The sequence below is a fragment of the Eleutherodactylus coqui genome, chromosome 1, assembly GCF_035609145.1.
Source record: "Eleutherodactylus coqui strain aEleCoq1 chromosome 1, aEleCoq1.hap1, whole genome shotgun sequence".
Classification (NCBI taxonomy): domain Eukaryota; kingdom Metazoa; phylum Chordata; class Amphibia; order Anura; family Eleutherodactylidae; genus Eleutherodactylus; species Eleutherodactylus coqui.
In genome coordinates, this window is record NC_089837.1 from 109,367,742 (window position 1) to 109,385,587 (window position 17,846).

General features: G+C 45.3%; 1 protein-coding gene across 2 annotated transcripts in view; it reads right to left on the reverse strand.

Annotated features, from left to right (window-relative positions):
* Positions 1-17,846, reverse strand: part of CUL3 (cullin 3) — a 56,542-nt gene that overhangs the window by 14,628 nt on the left and 24,068 nt on the right. For both annotated transcript variants that reach the window (XM_066599027.1, XM_066599018.1), the window contains exons 3-9: positions 12,852-12,965; positions 11,337-11,497; positions 9,187-9,301; positions 6,195-6,423; positions 4,130-4,275; positions 1,029-1,205; positions 512-682 (exon numbers count right to left, since the gene is read on the reverse strand). In XM_066599027.1, coding sequence (XP_066455124.1) covers positions 512-682; positions 1,029-1,205; positions 4,130-4,275; positions 6,195-6,423; positions 9,187-9,301; positions 11,337-11,497; positions 12,852-12,965 — 1,113 coding nt within the window. The remainder of the gene's footprint in view (positions 1-511; positions 683-1,028; positions 1,206-4,129; positions 4,276-6,194; positions 6,424-9,186; positions 9,302-11,336; positions 11,498-12,851; positions 12,966-17,846) is intronic.

A 17,846-nucleotide genomic window follows, 5' to 3' on the forward strand; every position in this document is an offset into this window, starting at 1 on the left:
TATCGTGGGACGGACAGCTTCCATTGACTGCAATGGAAGCCATCCGCTTGATTTTGCACACAGATTAGAACATGCTGCGATTCTCCCCCGCTCGTGGGCAGGGGAGAATAATTTACCATTGCATGTCTATGGACGGACATTGCTGCAGGCGCCTGGCCGTGAATTCCACTGCGATAATCTGCCTGCAGGCATTCAGTCAAAGACAAACAGAACTGCTATTGTGCAACAGCTACAGATCTATGGAATTATGGCAGAGTACTGGCTTCAAAAGTAAACCGCGAAGGCTAATACCAACTGGGCTAATGCCACTGTATATTAACGTATACCTGTATTTAGGCTCTACTGCTTGCATCATACAGATGCTTTCACAGTCAAAATATGAAGACCTCAATATCTTGAAATGTACAGCACCCCATCTGAATCCTACTAAATCCCGGGGAGCGTACACTTACTGTGTATCAGGATGAATTACGCTGTAGCATTACATTATGACACATGAGGATATTCTTACCTTCAGCTTAGAGATCATGTTCTTTTCGGAGTCATCAGACACACTCTTGTTGGTGAGAAGTCGTCGGGCCAAATGTTGCTTGTAGTAACGTTCAAATACATCTTTTTCTTGCATAAATCTAAATAAGACCATCGCCTTGTCCAGTATGGATTCTACTTCTTGTTCTGTCAGCTTTTAAAGAGAACACAGGTTACATCAGCATTCAGGTATTAGGAGCACAGGAACAACCCACCAATCACGTGACCCTCATGATTTACCCTTCCACCCCCCCTAGACATGGCGAGTCTTCTCTAACCTATAGAGGGTATGGAAACCACGAGGATGCCACTGTTGCTATCATTCTTTAGCCCACTTCTATCTACTAACATAAGGGAAATAACAGGCCTGTTGCTAGCAGGCAAGGAGACCATTCAGAGTTTCTTCCCAAGATTTCCATGTGTCTCCAGTCACTCAGGGCATGCCATTCTATCCCCCCACAACATATATCCATCAGTATCAGATGATCTACTGCACTTACTCCTTTGACTCCTTTTTTCAGCTTGTCATCGATAAATAAGGAAAGGTATTCGGGGGACCTGGAGTTCAGATTAAGAAAATACTCAAAGTCACCAGCAATGGTTTGCTTGAAAAGACGATCATTACTAAAGGATTCTTGAAGGAACCGGTCAAATCTGCTTTTCAGGTCAAGAAGACCCTGTAGAAAAAGGAAGGAGATTTAAAAAAAAAAAAGGGGATGAATTTACACAAAGCAGTAGATTTCATGATTTTTAAAACTAAAGACATGTGGGTGTTCAGACAGCTTTTCTGATCGGAGGTCCAGCAGCCTTTTCTGTCTCACAGCAAGTTCAGTCATTCGTACAAGACAACATTGTGCACAAGTATCGAGGGGGTCAGTCTCTGATCGGACAGTTACGGTTTTTATTTTCAGATGTATAAAATCCCCAATATATACGTAGGGGCCAATTGTTAGTAACCAGTCACTAGATGCTGGTGTGCATTAGGCTAGCTTCACATCTGCATTTATCCCTCAGTATAAGGTTGGCTGTCTACGGGCAATTTGACATAGCGTGATCCGTGGTGATAAAACGCACACGGAGCACGCATGGCATGCTTTCCATATGATAACTATGGACAGCGCAGCCCAACGTACACGAGCGGGGGGAAAAAAAGTCGTGATTTTATACTCTGTTTAAAAGTTGTGGCATGCCGCGATTCTCCGCAATGAACCCATCATTAAGATGGGCTCATCGCGGAAGATCACGTTGACATTAGTGCTCCCCCGCAGCGGAATATCCTTTGCGATATTCCATCCCGCCCGTGGACACTCAACCTTCACTTTCAATTTTCTTTTTCTAAAAAGAACAAAAATTAAGTGGCCCCAGAGTAATACACGTTTTCGCTTTCAGTTTGGGTTTAGTTCAACCGCCTTCAGTTCTTCCCCCCCATTCAGAAAAACAAAAGGTGCAGCTTGAAGCATTATTGTTCCAGTTCATAAACTGAAAGCACCTATCCGTTTTGCATTATAGTCAATGACAGAGGGAAGTAAGCTGAACATCTATTCTCTGCCATCAGCGTTGAAGGGATCCTTTATCAGTACACTGCAAAGCAAAATAGTTGCCCTCAGGAAGGACAGGGAAGAGGAGAGAGAGGGTGAAGCCCAGCCACCATCCACCAGCCAAGAGTGCATGGCCTCCTGCACACAGCTGGAAATTTTGTGGCAGGATTTCCCCGCAGAATTTCTGCCCATGCCCGCCCCCATTAGATAATGCAATCTTATGCAGACAGCCGCAATTTGACCACGTGAAAACAGGTGCAGTAAACAAGGCCCGCACAGAAACGTCACTAGTGACGCGCCGGCTCTGCTCTGTGCATGTGCCGGCTGGACGGCAGCCGGCACAGAGCGGAGTAGATGCTGGGAGGAGGTGAGCTACGGTGGTCACTGCAGGGGCACAACTTGCATCCCGCTGTAAGAATTCTTACACTGGGATCCGACCCGGCTGTCTGCCGAAGGCCTATTGTGTGTTGTGCTGGCTTGGAGGAACCCCTCTGGCAGACCTTATAAATGCTTCAGCAATATTAGCAATTCTTTGAGATTTTGGGAACGTTTTGGGAGCCATTTTCTTGTCTAAACACATGACAAAAAACAAACAAACCAAAAACCTGAAAAACATACCCATCTATCAAGTTAGTGAGCAAACCATACCAATAAGACATAACCTACAAATACTGTAGTTCTCCCTCCAGCAAATGTTTTGAAACTAGAAACCATCTCAGCAGATATGAGGCTGCCAGACAAGGATCCGCCTCAATCCCCTGGTGGCATTACTGTAACTAGTCAATGAATGAAGCCCGGAGGATCTGTGCACCCGCAGGTCAGGTTTCTACTACTGCTTCTATCCCGATACACTGCAGGGAAGCCGTGGGAGAATTAGGACCACAGTCCATACCTTGGACGCACTGGTGTAGTTCAATAAGCCTTTAACCCCTTAAAGACCAGACACGTTTTAGGGATTTTACCCATGTGGTGGTTTTACTGCCCTATTTTTTTTCAGCTACAAAAAATTATTTTTGCTGTTTTTTTTCTCCCACGACATATAGGGATATTTTTTTTCTTTTCAGTTTAGTTTTACTGGGGGTAAATTATATACTATAATATATGTATTGTTCTGGTTTACAGGGCGCATACAGCGACGGTTTGGGTTGGCGTCGAATATGGGTTATTTTCTTTATGCATATATTGTTTCATTCTGCAATTTTGTTTTACTGATGTATGTAATTACGTGTTTTTTTTTTACTATCTATGTCCCCCATGACGTCATACAAGACATTTTTCCACTGTAGCTGGAGCATCCATAGCAGCCCCAGTTACAGGGGAAAACATCCGGTGTAGTGACAAGTCACTGGCAGAGCTATAGCAGGGAATCCTGGAGGTCACGTTCTAGTACAGAGCACTCATTGAGCACTGTGTACTCAAGAAAGGAGGAGGTAGAAAGGGTTAAAAACTCACTTCTCCCTCCTCCTCCAGGTTATCAGCTGTGACTAACAGCTGACAACCCGTTCTGCTTCTGATTGCTTGCAGAAGCAGGAGGCTTTAATCCCTGCCGTAATTTTACAAATGGCTGGGCTTTAAGCCCGTAAATTTACATTGCTTGGTTCTTAATGGGTTAAAGGGAAATGCATTCTTTTAAAATGATAGCATATTGCTGGGACAGGCCGTCCCTTTACTCTCAGAATCATGGGAGTCTGTGGTCCCACTTCCAATGACCATAGAGGGGCTATAGGGTCTTTCCCTGCCCAACAGTGAAATAGCCAGCAGTTGTGTCCAGAACAGCAGCACCAATGTGAATGGGACCAGCTTCATTGCCAGCACAGTCAGTTGGCTGGGGACTGCTGTGCCAACTGCACCAGTCTTAGCAGGGTCTGCAAATTCCACCTCACACAGTACTGCCAGTGTGTTGTCAATATGGGGACTATAGAAGACTACAGAATGCACTTATCCTAATACATGGTCCCATCCAGGCTCACATACACAAGGCTTGCTTCTCTTCAGAGAACTACTGTATTTCTTCAAACAGCAGCTTTGCATTTAACAATAGTGAAAACAGATGGTATACCAACCTGTATATAATCAACTGGATTCTTCCCCTCGCCTTCTTCAGACACCAGAGCTTTGCCCTGCTCCCGTAGATATAGGCTCATGCACTCGCACATTGTCTTCAGGCCATTCGGGACTCGACTGAACAACTTGTACATACACGCTAGATCTGAAAGTAAATGTCAGACAGACAAAGTGGAGGAAAAACATCAACATCTTTTATGCATTTTACTAGAGGGAAAATACTTTGATTTTACAAGTCAGTTTCCCCAGAAGTCAACTTTCTAACCCGTGCCAAGAGATTCTTCAATAGAAGATTCCTCAGTTTTGCAGTCCTCACAGAACCTTTGCTGGCGGGCCCATTAGCTTCTGGTGGGAGCTGCCAACTATTAGGATGTACGGGCAGCAGCAAGTCCATTTCTTAGGAAACAGACATTTACCTGTGCTTTTACAGCTCATGCTAGGTTTTGTATGGGATAAGCAGTACTGGAAGTGTTCAGCAGCAATCACCTCTCTGCCTATGTCAATATTGCAAGGCTGTGTGCTCTTATGTCCGCTCTTTTGCCCCCTCCGGTGTTGAGGTGCAATACCAGAGGGAAATGGGGGGGGGGGGGGGGGGGGGTGTCACGACTAATCCCAATGTTTTCCATAGGAAAGTTCAAAGCATCCTTCACATTTGAGGTCTGATGCCTTCCTGCAGACAGAACTGTGTATGCGACCTTTTCCTGTCTGACTATGGATGTGAGACTGGACCAAAAAAAAACAAAAACACGAGAATGGCATCAGTTGTGTCTGATTTTAAAATGAAACCACTTACCAAACACAGCGGATATATATGAACCCAATCTTCAAGCTTATCAAACTAATAGTTTCTAATCACAGGAAATGACCACTAGAGGGCTCACCTGCACTTACATACACTCCATAGGCATCACATCAAGGACAAAGCTGCCTCTACAATTTGGTGACCATTATAAAAAGTTTGTATTATACAAGTAGCCATTTCTTATAGACCGATTTGAATCTAGTTGGAACTATATGGGGGTTAAAACTAAAATCTCCCGACTTATTGCAAATCTCTTCTCCATACATCATTTCTAGACAAACTTAGCAAAGTGTCCCGTGGAATAAAAGCTTTAAGAGTCAGGACCCTTGTTCAGACAGTGGTATAGTGATAGACCCGCAGACTTCAGCAGCCTGTCACTAATAGGGATCTGTTCAGCAGTTTGGGAAAATGGAACATATGCAGAGAGTTCGATATGGCTCATTCATATATTCACGGCTCACCCCCCTCCCAGCAGCCGCTGAGTAACAAATCCCTGCTTATGCGCAGTAACAGACCTGTCAAGCATCTGGTGGGCGGACGAGGGGAGCACTGAATACATGAGTATGAATAAACCATACTAGACACAATGCAAGTGTTAAACCGTCCAAATCAGCTGAACAGATTAGCATTAAATGACAAACTGCTGAAATCAGCGTTTTTCATCACTAAACAGTGCCGCCCACAGATAGGGACCTCACGGGTCCCTGACAGGTTCTTTTTAATGTCTGTCGGCTTTCATTGTCTGTTGCAGAAGACAAACTCCTGCATGACTAGACTCCTACATAAGGCCTGTAGAAACCGGAAGGGATCTTTTATTTTAGCCGATGCGCTTACTAGATTTTAAGTACTAACTTTCACCTGAAAAACTGCATTTTCCACAAGCTTTTACTTTTAGCATTGAGAGGAGACTAAGAGGATATGCAAAGAAAGCATGATCCAGCTCAGGGAGAATGTAAATTACTGAAGTAAAGTGCATCTGTAGAAGTGAATACCTAGGCTCTAAAATTTAGCAGATGTGAACAAAGCCCGTTACCCACTACGTCATACTTGCCGGAAAAAAATATAAAACCTGTTTCTCTCCCAATGTGGATCCCCCACCCTCCTCTTTCCTCCTTATCATGACACTTGCAACCTGGGAAATGGTTTGTGAAGAACTTTTCAGAGGTGCCTGATTTGGGGTGGGAGTTCCCAAAGTAGACCAGTGCATATAGACAGAGTTGCTCAGTTGGCACAACTAAGTTACTTAGAACGATGTGGTATACCTTCTGTCTTCCCATTCTTCAACATATGAACTAGTCCGGAGTTCTCCATCTCCACTATAGTTTTCATGTGCTTGGAGATGAGCTCCCGCTCCACCACCTTCACAATGGGTTCTTCTGTAGATTTATCTAGGCAGTGCATGACTCGTTCTATTTCTTCATTAATTCTAGCCTCCACTTTCTTTATATACACTGAGGCACTGTTTTCTGCTAAAAACTTCTGGCTTTCCATCTGTGTACAAAAACAAAGTCTTGGTTAGGATATGACGACTTCAAAGACAAACAGCTTATTTTAAAGCCACCTTCACATGGGCGACAAATTTGTGCGATTTTGTCCCGTTGCTACAAATCGCATGTATGAGAAGCCTATGCTTTCTGGGTTCCTTCACACATGCAATGTTTTGTAGCATGCAACAAGCAGACACGAAAACCTTGCAGATCTGGAAATATGCCCGTAACTCGTGAGGTTTTGTAGCCCATATTTTCCTATGGAGCCTTACTCTGTTGCATCGCACGAAAACACGATTTGCGTGTGGTGAGATGCAACTTTGACAGTAGGAAATCCTACTATCAAAGCACTAAACTAAGCTCCGGCTGCAGAAAAAAATAAAACACCTACATCACCTTAAAAGCGCTGCTGCAGCATCCTCTCAGTCCCTGGCATAGTTTCTCTTCATCTCTTCTGGCCGGAGATTCAAAATTCCCCGCCTCCTAGAGGCGCTGGCTGTGATTGGCTAAGCGGCAGCCAATCACAGCCACTCGAGCATTGGCTGTGATTGGCTAAGCGGCAGCCAATCACAGGCACCGCTTCCAAGAGGCGGGGATTTTTCAATCCCCGGCGAGAAGAGATGAAGACGACGGCAACTGCTGGGGACCAAGAAGAAGCCGCAACACAACCGAGGATAGTGCTTCTAGGTGATGTATACTATTTTTTCTTCTGCAGTTATGGCATACTTTCAGGGTAGGGCTTATATTTCAAGCCCCTCCCCCCCGTTAAAATGACAGAACCCATTGACTACAAACATAATACACAGGCAACATATGCCCCATGTGAGCAATTCCCAAGAGCCAGAGCAATAAGTTAGAATCGTAAATATATGCAATGCTAAAATTTGATGACTTAAGGGCCCTTTACACGGGTTGATTATCGCACAATGTTCATTGAAACACTAAATTGAGTAATAAGTCTTGTGTAAATGCAAAGAAAGAATGAAAAAAAAAAAAGTTACTATTCGTTTGCTTCTTGTTATCCATGACTTTCAGTCAGCATAAAAACCATCACCAGATCACAGGATTCTCAGTGCGCTGTAAACTCTCCCCACGTAGAAGGTGAAGTGCTAAGCAAGAAGCCCGCGATCCGGCGGTGATCTCTGCCCATCTACATGCTCTGCATGAGCGCCAACAACCTTAGTGGTTATGTCAGCACTCGTGCAGTCGTTTAGAGGACTGTAACCTCCTAATGTCCCATTTAGTCGGGACCAAAGATCTGAAGTCAGTGCTGGAGATGTGAAGAGTCCATGTAATGGGTCATAAACTAGGTATTAGATGATTGAAAAGTTCTTATCAGCTTGAATTCCCCCACTTCTCCATCTTTCTAGAAGTGACCTTTAAATCTATATGTGGTTTGGTCCAGAGAAGGTATTCCCCCACAAGTATGCCTAGCTCTATTATATGTTTGTGTTAATCCATCTTGGACTGTAGTCTCTACTTAGTTTCCCAATACAGATTCCATCAGGGTACCTTGTAGACCACAATGCAGGCTGTACATACAGTCATGTGTTAGAGATGTAGGAACCTGCTTTGCTGAAAATGCAAAATGACAAGTAGTGACTGGATAGCCAACAACAAGACGACGCTCAAGAAGTGAACGGCTATGCAAGCAGTGGCCGCAGACAACTACTCTCCCCTATCCTTCCTGATTGTGATCTAGTTTTGCTAGTGTCCTTGTCACTACTGCTAACATGAGGCGAAACCTGCAGCCCAAACATGTTGTACAGGTAGTCCTACTTCTCCACGATAGCAAAGCTTCTTGCAATGCCTTGTATGAATGTGCTGTGTCTCCCAACAGTCTCAGCCACATGAAGCAGCTACCAGGACACAGGCCATTACACAAGGAGAGCTGGATAAAGCCGTAGAAGGATCTAAACCCAGGATGAGCACTGGTATCCACTATGTGAGAAAGACCAGGAGGAGCACTGACAGAGGCCTATAAAAGGACTTTCAGTGGGATACTGTTCTGACTGCTCTACATGTTTGACTAGACTGTCAAATAGACTACATGAGAGTGACATAAGGGCCTAATATATTGCAGTGGGATATGTGTGCACAGCCCAGCACTTTGCACGAGAAGTCACAGAAAAATCGGAGAAAGGCAAATGTCCCCATCTTCAAATAAAGGGAAGGTAGTGAACCCAGGACACTACAGGCCTGTGAGCCTGACTTCTATGCCAGAAAAGCTCTCAAAGGAAGTTCGTTTAGTCTGGCATGACTTGTTTGTTACAATCCCATGCTAGCTCTGGTTAATTACTCCATTCTCAACCAAGTACTTGCATACATGCTGTTTAATAATTTGTTCAATGACAGAATCTCCAACTGGGTTGATCAGAGGAATTCAGTATAGTATATCTTCCCCACCTTGCCCCAAGCATGCGCAGACACTGCTGGGAGTGCATGCTGGCATGTGGAGGCCATATACACTACTGAATCACATTAAGATTTGTGTTGGTACATTTTCTCATTAATTTGAATTTCACCCCTCAACTGGTTGAGTATTTTGCCTTCTACCGATGCATCATTTTGTTCTCAATAAATTACACAATTTATTAAACAAGTAAAGGATTTCCAACATCAACCTTTCAATCATTGAGATCCGATGTACAATGTAAGTGTTGCCTTAATTTTTCTTAGCATTGTATTTGGATGAAAATACACAACATGAGGTTTGAAATCACAGAAGAAACCTGAAAAATGCTGTGCAGTCACACCGATCACATACCTGGAAGAACTCTGCAGACATTTCCAAAAACGGCGCTTCAAAATCTTCTTCGTACACAGACCTTCCTTCCAAACCAAGGATCATAAGCATCTGACAGGCATTTCTTATGGCGCCTCTGTAAGAATAAGAACGTATCAGCATGATGTACAAAGATCCCACCTTTGCTGACTATATAGCCAATGAACCAAAAAAAGCCCCACATGGAAGAGAAACTACTGGAAATAGGGCTCCCCTGCCCACCCAGGACACTAGTCTATGTCTATAGTAACAAAGGGTTGTGCTAAAATATAGGCGTTACTACAATGCCAGAGATTACCTATTAGAAAACCCTAAGTAAGCTTCCCACCGCTACAAATAGTCAATAGTTTGTGATCAGAATTGGAAAGGACTAAATCTGTGTGATAATCCATGGCCATCCATTAGTGTAGTTGTGGCAGATATTCACATGCAAAAATCCATATCAGATTCCATAATGCGAACATTACACCAGGCCCATTGAGTAAACATCCACATGTACTTGGGAGCCATACCCCCATGTGCTTCCATCTGCATGAGCCATAGAACAGAGGGCTCTTCCCATCGCAGAAGCTTCTGCTCTACTCACAGGATGAATTAACATCTGGGGACTGAATAGAAGTCTCCCAAGCCCTATACTACCTGGTGAGGTAGTTGCACCCAAGCAGAATGCGGTGCGTGGATATGCCATACGTGTCTCAGTTGGGAATACTACTTTTTAAGAGCAAAATGTTAAAATATCAAGTATATCCAATGGCCGTGCAGATATTTAAGATATTAAAGGATTTTCTAGGCAAAGTCTATTGATAGTCACCAGGGACCCATCACTCACGATCCCTGCCGATCGGCTGATGGTCCAGTTATTGATGTCGGAGGTGGAAGAATCAAAGGTTTTCACTTCCATTGAAATCAATGGGACCTGAAGCCTCCTATAACAGTTTTCGGCATTTCTGCCTCTGACACCAGTGGTTGGATGCAGAAGTGTAATAGAAAGCAGCACTACCATTAATTTCAATGGGATTGAAGCCCTACATAACTCTTCCACCTCTGACATCGATAATGTCCGGCCCCACTACTTTAACAGTGGGCCGAATGATCATCTGATCACTGGGGATCCCGAGAGGAAGGTCCCAGGTGATTCACTACTGATGATCCCCCCTGAAGATGGGTCATCAATAGAATTTGCCACCAAAACCTCTTTAAAAATGAGAAAAAAAAAAGGAGTAGGGACTCGAATGTAAGCTCTAAATATATAAAAACTAACTGAAGGAGAAATGTGGAGCAGTTGTCCATAGCAGCTAATGAGCAGTCAGTATTTGTAGACTTTAGATCTGAGCAACAACTCCCATTTCTCCTGTTGAAGTAAGCCGGCCTGCACACGAATGGCTTTTGCTGCGGAATCCACAGGTAGCATCTGCACCAGGATCGGCAGCAAATACTGTCCAGAGCAGTTTCTGCAAGCGAAGGAAGGGAGAAAAAAAAAATGTATATTATATACATATATATAAATCATCGCAGCATGCTTCACTTTTGTGTAGATTCTGTGCAGACTGCTTCCATTGAAGTTAATGGAGCCATCTGACCCACAGTCCGTCCACAATTAACATCGCGGACAAGTCTGCGTCATCGCCTAGTGACAGCGCGAAAAAGATAAACATTTTCAAAAAAAAAAATAAAACTGCACTGCGCATGTCAGTCAGCGGCTCACTGCAACCATCCGCAATACAGATGAAGAGGAGGAGAGAGGTACGTGCAGATGCTGGCTGCTGTCAGTGTCGGATTCTGCTATGGGCTCCTACATGCAGAACCTGGCACTGCCGTGTGCAGGCAGCCCAAGTCTCAAGTATTACCAGTGTTTAATAAGCTACTTGGAAGATCGCTATCGCTGCTCCAGTCCCACCGTGTGAGGAGGAACATGGGGACTATAGAAGGTTATGGCAGCCTGGTACGGCATGGATAGTGGTCATGTCTCATTAGTGCCCACAACAACCCGGTCCACTCCTCATGCTTCTGCTTTAATGCACTAGATTGCTATACTCAGAATTAAACCATTTTGTGCAATATTCCCAATGCCATAACTACTTCAAACCCCGGACACGGATAAAGGGAGAATGACATGATGGGAGCTGGCTTACCTGTCCACTACTTCTCCTTTCCGCTCTCTGGCAATCATGTCTAATAACGTCTGCCGTAGATGATCCCTTATGCAGCCGTAGCGGACAACTTGATCACGAAATATTATCAAGCCCAAATTATAGACATTTTCAACATTGTTTTGCTGGACATAGACTCTGTCCTAGAAACAAAGACATTAATATTGCTTAGTGTGACCCCGAGTGTTCATCTGTGTGGATAAATAACCCTTTCCCCACAGCGTCCCATGTACACGGCCTCCGTACAGCGGCTGCCGCGGCTATTAGTACGCCATAGTATAGAGCTGCCGCGTCTCCATGAGGTGTCCTGCATGCCGTGGACATTCTGTCCTACAAACAATCATACAGAAACGGACAGAAAAAGCCAGAAAATCAGAGATCTACTCCATTATGGGCCAGCCGCATCACGTTATAACCGTCCATCAACAATTATATACTTTTTTCCCATTAAAAAGTGTAAGTGTGTTGCTTGACGTACCCACTGACTGGTGAAGGGGCATTCAAAATGGCAAACGACTGCATTTAGCCTTTTTTGTTTTTGTGGGAGAGAAAAGTGTGGGCTCAGAACAGTCACACTGGGCATGAGATATGCGGGCATGCGCATTACACTCACTGCCCATATACGGCCTCTGCCGGCATCACAATCACCATGGAGAGACCTGCACAGTCTTACCGAAATGCCCATGGACATAAGGTGAAGATAAAGACTTCAGTGTATAGTTTGTTTTAGCATATATGTAGTCAATTTAAAAACAAAGTATAAGAATAGGCTCGCCATTTTGATATATAATGTGCAACATCGGATTAGTGGGCGGATATGGAGTTTGTTGGCATGGGTGATGGGTCTTTTGAAATTTTTTTATTCTGAAGTTTTATTTTTTTTATACCTTTCTGTAACTTTTTCCCTTAACATCTATGTCCCCCATGGTGTCATAAGACCTCTCTGGGACACTTCTTTCACATTCTTACACTAACTGGGGTATCAATCTTCTTAAAATGACAGTCACCAACACAGCTGGGCTGGATTCTGCATCATGCTGGGGGTCGCTGTCGATCACGTAATCGCCGTGTCCCACGTAGCAAACCGTACTGCCACGTCCTGCATTCTACACGTAGTGCTCATTGCCCACTGTGCATTGGTATAAGACACCACACCTGCTTTGACTAAAGCAGTGCTGCCCACATGAGCCGTGCTGGCCAGTCAGAGCAGCATGTAGTGTCAGACTAGTGATGCATACTATGCACCGTGGGCATGAGATAGAAGCGGGTCAGCCATCCTTTTTTACAGCCATGGAGAGGAAGTGGCCACAGTTACAGGTTGTCACGAGGACAGCGACATTAACTTACTGACAGTGTGGGAAGGGATGGCTGTAGACATAGATGGTAAGGCTATTGAATATCCCGATATGAGATCAGGACCATCGTTAGCGGTATACATTATAACATGGTATGGATGACCATGAAGCACATTTTCTGCTCACCTGTGGAGCCACTTACCATGTACATGAGAATATCTCTAATCATTACCATGGCGGTCTGGTGGTCATTCCAAGCCTGGTTAAGCGTCTGCAAAAAGTTGTTATTTAATGAATTTAAGACATCATCTCGAACCTACAAGTGAAGAGAAGAAAAACTGTATGAAAATTCATAACCATATATCAGACCTTGCTTCACGTTACAGAACATCTAAGTGCACACAAAAATGCGTCTTTGCAAAACCAGATTTTCTAGCTTTATGCATTTAAAGAAGCTCTTATGAAGACCACCCCTGTTCACAGGCAGTACCAGGGCATCACAGGGGGTCCACCGCTTGGGTCTCCCTCCATGGGCAGGAAGGTTCTGCTATACACAAGCCATCCTTGTGTTACTGGAATGGCCATTATATACTACATGGAAGGGAAAGGTCTGGCCGGCCTTGGCAACATCTGCTGTATGCCGAGAGTTGGAAGTGGGACTCAGCATTTCGAATGAGGTTGTGTCCAATAAGATAATCCCTTTAACCCTTAATGACACAAGACATAGTTACATCCTGTGTTCGGGGTTTTTATGAAGGGGGATCAGGAGCCAATCCAGCCCAATACAATGCAGGTGCTGGCAGCATGGCTATATTTGGGAAAAGGTAGTGGGAACTCGGATTTGTTCAACTAAACTACTTTATCCAATCTGTAGACCCTTTTTGGCAGGCAAGAAAAAAAAATTATATGATATGATGCCCGTGTTAATTCAGCCGCATTCAGACATGCATGGTTTGGCTGCATTTTAGCACCTATATTACATCAGTGAAAGCAGCCTAGTGATATGTGACCATTGTCCTCTGGCGACCGGCTCAAGTCCATACTCCACCCTATTAATCACCAACGCCCACATTTTCTGGAAGTAGACGCCCGTCACATTGTAAAGATGCCATCAAGTACTCAAAGGGGCCATCTGGGCATTTAAATTTCTTACTGTCAGCTCAGGGGTGGAGCAAGCCACTTCCAGCTGGGTTCTGACATGGCGTCATGTGGTAGAGGCCGCCTGGTGTTGGCGGCTCCATAGCCGAGCGACTGGCTGTCGGCTCATTAGAAGACATTGAGTTTCCCCATTGTTGGATTACTCCCAGGGTAATCTGTGACATCAGAGTGACTCATGTGACCCGCCGGAGCGCTCATGGACTAGCTGATGCCATCATAAACAGTCTGTAGATAGGGTAACTGTTTCCCCCAAAATAAGACCCTGTCATTAATTTCTGCCCCAAAAGAGGCACAGGGTCTTCTTTTCGGGGGGAGGGAATGTCTTGTACTTTCGTAGCAGGCGTCATCCGGGTCCCTCCCACTGGGGCTGCGGCACTCTGGCAGGCTTCCATGCAGTCCTCAATGCCAATGGAGCATCTCTTGCTGGTGATGAGGATTAAATACCCAGCCTCCAGCAAGCGATTGCTCCAATTGGCTGAGGCGGTACTCCTGAACCAATCAAAGCCGGAGCCTGATGAACCAAATCACAGCCATTCAATGAATTGGTTCAGGAGCGCCGCCTGAGCCAAAGCAATAGCTTGCTGCAGGCTGGGTATTCAGGCCCCGTCGGCACTGAGGACTACACGGAAGCCTGCATGAACACCACAGCCCCAGCGGGAGGGACCTGAATGGTGCCTGCTACGCGAGTGTATTTTTTTAACATTTTTTCTTACCCCCGCCCCCTGAAAATCACGGTAGGTCCCATTTTCTGGGAGACACTGTACTTCTCCAGTATATCCTTCCAGCTTTTGCATCCATTTCTAAGCTTCACAATTATCCATCAGGGATAAATTGTATAAGTCTTTGCACTGGGCGCTGCCATCTTGATGCTCCGCTTTCAACCCCGCTTTCAGACGGCGCACAGTCCGACTGTGCTACATGGGAGGTGCTCCAGTAATAGCTAGGGAATGTGCTCAAGAGATGCTCCCGGCAATGATTAACAGCCAGAGCATGGGCTCTACACCGAGCATGCTTGGAATGTACAAATTAATATGCCTAGAATGAAAGCAAGCCCCTCTATACATTACCGCTGATGTAGGGACAGAGGCTTGTCCAATAGGATAATGAGCCAACAGTCCAATAGGGTAATGCGCCAACAGCCCAATAGGGTAATGAGCCAACAGCCCAATAGGGTAATGAGCCAACAGCCCAATAGGGTAATGAGCCAACAGCCCAATAGGGTAATGAGCCAACAGCCCAATAGGGTAATGAGCCAACAGCCCAATAGGGTAATGAGCCAACAGCCCAATAGGGTAATGAGCCAACAGCCCAATAGGGTAATGAGCCAACAGCCCAATAGGGTAATGAGCCAACAGCCCAATAGGGTAATGAGCCAACAGCCCAACGCTCCATCGTGACGTCACAGATACCAGACTGCCTGTATACCACGCAAGGCCTTGTCAGAACGCAGACGGAAGTTTGTGGTCCGACTCAGAGCTGCCGGTAAGAAACTTAAAATCCCCGGGTAGCCCCTTTAATACAAGTCGCTTTTATGTGGTTTTGCAAATCTAATTATATGCAAATTTATGCTTACAAAGGCTGATGTTTAGATGCACAGTAAATGCTGTAAATAGAGGTTTGTGGCGTGCAGCACTCACATCTGCACAGTATCGCCAAGACAGTTTATAAACGGACTGCTTTTAGAAGGCGGTGGACACCAATGGGGACATTTTTTTCATTACTTAAACGCATATATTTTGAGGTGAAAAAGCTTTTTTTTGCAAATAGAATTTAAACATTTTGCATCTTGGCTTCTGCAGTTTCTACATATCACTGCATATAACAAGCTGCAGAAAACATCCCCCCTCAGATCTGTCAGTGCGCTGGACTGATGGCTTAGGGCTCTTTTACACTGAACGATCATCCCAAGTTCAGTCTTTTCCTGCACATTCCTGCAATGTTCCTTATGGCCGACCTACAGCCTCCTACTGTCTTCCGTCATTCTGGGACTGGGAGGGAAGTTAGAGCCCCCTCATATGTCCTAGCAGGTGAACGATAATACAGTAAAAGCTTATTCAGACAGGCATATAGCGGTCAGGTTTTCACGGCCGGATGATATACGCTGCCGTGGGATCCCGAATGCAGAAACCAACACAGCCGTGTGCATTCGCCTTAACTGTAAGAATTCACAAAACCTGCATGTGGAATTACCAACACGATTCCACTCAGATCCTCTCTTTAGTCTAAAAGCCGGCCAGGTGAGTGGACCCCATTCTAGTCAATGGGGTCTGTTCAGTAATGTTCAGTTCAAACCCGAGACAGCAGTGCGGCTGCAGGGCTTCCCCCTTTCCTGCTTCCCCAAACAGAGCAAGAAAGCAGAACCCCGACACAGATGTGAAGCCACCCCAAGTGTTGTACTGTATAAGCAGCTTGAAATTAAAAAAAAAAAAAACATTTTAAAGACCAAAATATTAAAAGGAAGCCATATTTGAACGATGAAGCATAAAAAGTTTGAAAAATGTAAACCTAAACTCCTTTAACCCCTGAAGGACCATGCACGGTACGTATACAGCACCTGATCCTGGGCTTTAAAAAAAAAAAAAAAAATAGCCCTATGTCACATGGAAGGGAAGAAAAAAAAACCAAACCAAACACACAGATGCAAAAATAAGGCCGTATGAACACTGCCAGGTTCGATTCCGACTGAGACCCTGTGGTCCGGCGATGACCTCCACGTATGTCTGCGATGTCTTCTGTGCTGCGGATGTGCCGGCTGGCACTCCACCGCACCTACGCAGTGCAGAGAATGATGCGCCTTTGACGACAAGATCTGCAGCGAATCGCCACGGGACGGCCGGCTTCCTTTGACTGCACTAAAATAAAACACTGCGATTTTCCCCACACGAGCGGGGAAATCGCAGTTGGTTTCCGCTCGTGGGCATGGAAAAGCATTTTGCATAGCATGTCTATGGGCATTTGCTGCGGGATCCGGAGGCGAACGCCCGCTGCAGATCCTGCAGTGCAAATACGCCTGTGTGTATTGGGCATAATTTTGGTAACTGAAGAAAAAAACCTAGGGCAGTAGAATCCCTAAAAGGTGTCTGGTCCTTTAAGACCAAAGCACCCTGGTCCTTAGGGAGTTAATATTCCAAGCAAGACAAAAACAAAAAGTTACAATAGCACACAACACGTAGAAGACCTGCAGTTATAAATGACTTGGCATCTGCACATGACGGGGGCTCGGGCGCTGACCGGCCGCAGCAAAATAGTAATCTGAAATCTGCATATTCCAAACTGTGGCGGAAGGAAGAGTGTGAAATCCATGGCAGCAGCTGAAGAGGTGACAGCGGCAGGGCACTGCCAACGATGATGTCATGGAGTCAGAGGGCATCTGTTACTTGGCAGCCTGTGATGCAGAAGACTTATTGGTGCATGAACTTGTATGCCAGCAGCAGGTTAACCGTTCTGCTTGCTCAGCCATGATGTAACCAGCTTCCAGGTCACGCTGGTGGTACCATGTCCAGGCCAGAGCTCAGTGATCACAATGATCCATAGGGCAATGCAGGCGGAAGCACCCATGCCAGTAAGGTCTATGGGGAGAAATGACCCACTAGCAGCGCCTGACCCATAATGGCAGGCTGCTAAACAGTGCCTGTTCCCCATGTTGGGAGCGACTGAACCTATATACCTGGCTGCAGATGTACAAGCACCCCCACTGCAGGGGAGATAATTAGGGTACTAACACGTTCACAAGCCCATAACGGCTGGTATAATGGGCAGGAAACAATGACGGACCGCAGCCTGAGCCGTCACGGACAGCATGAGTTTACAGATTTCTATAGTCATCTACGCCATCACTGTGGAAAATTTGGGGCATCTTTCTGCCCTTCATTCTGCCCCTTATGTGAAAACCACAGCAATATCTTACAATCATGTCAGTGTGGCACAATTATTAGCCCTGTGATGCCACGCACATTGTGGCAGCTTCAAGATATACTCTAGCCATATACTGGGTAAAGCACGACCACCTTGTCGTGTTCCCGGGTTCAAGGACAACATC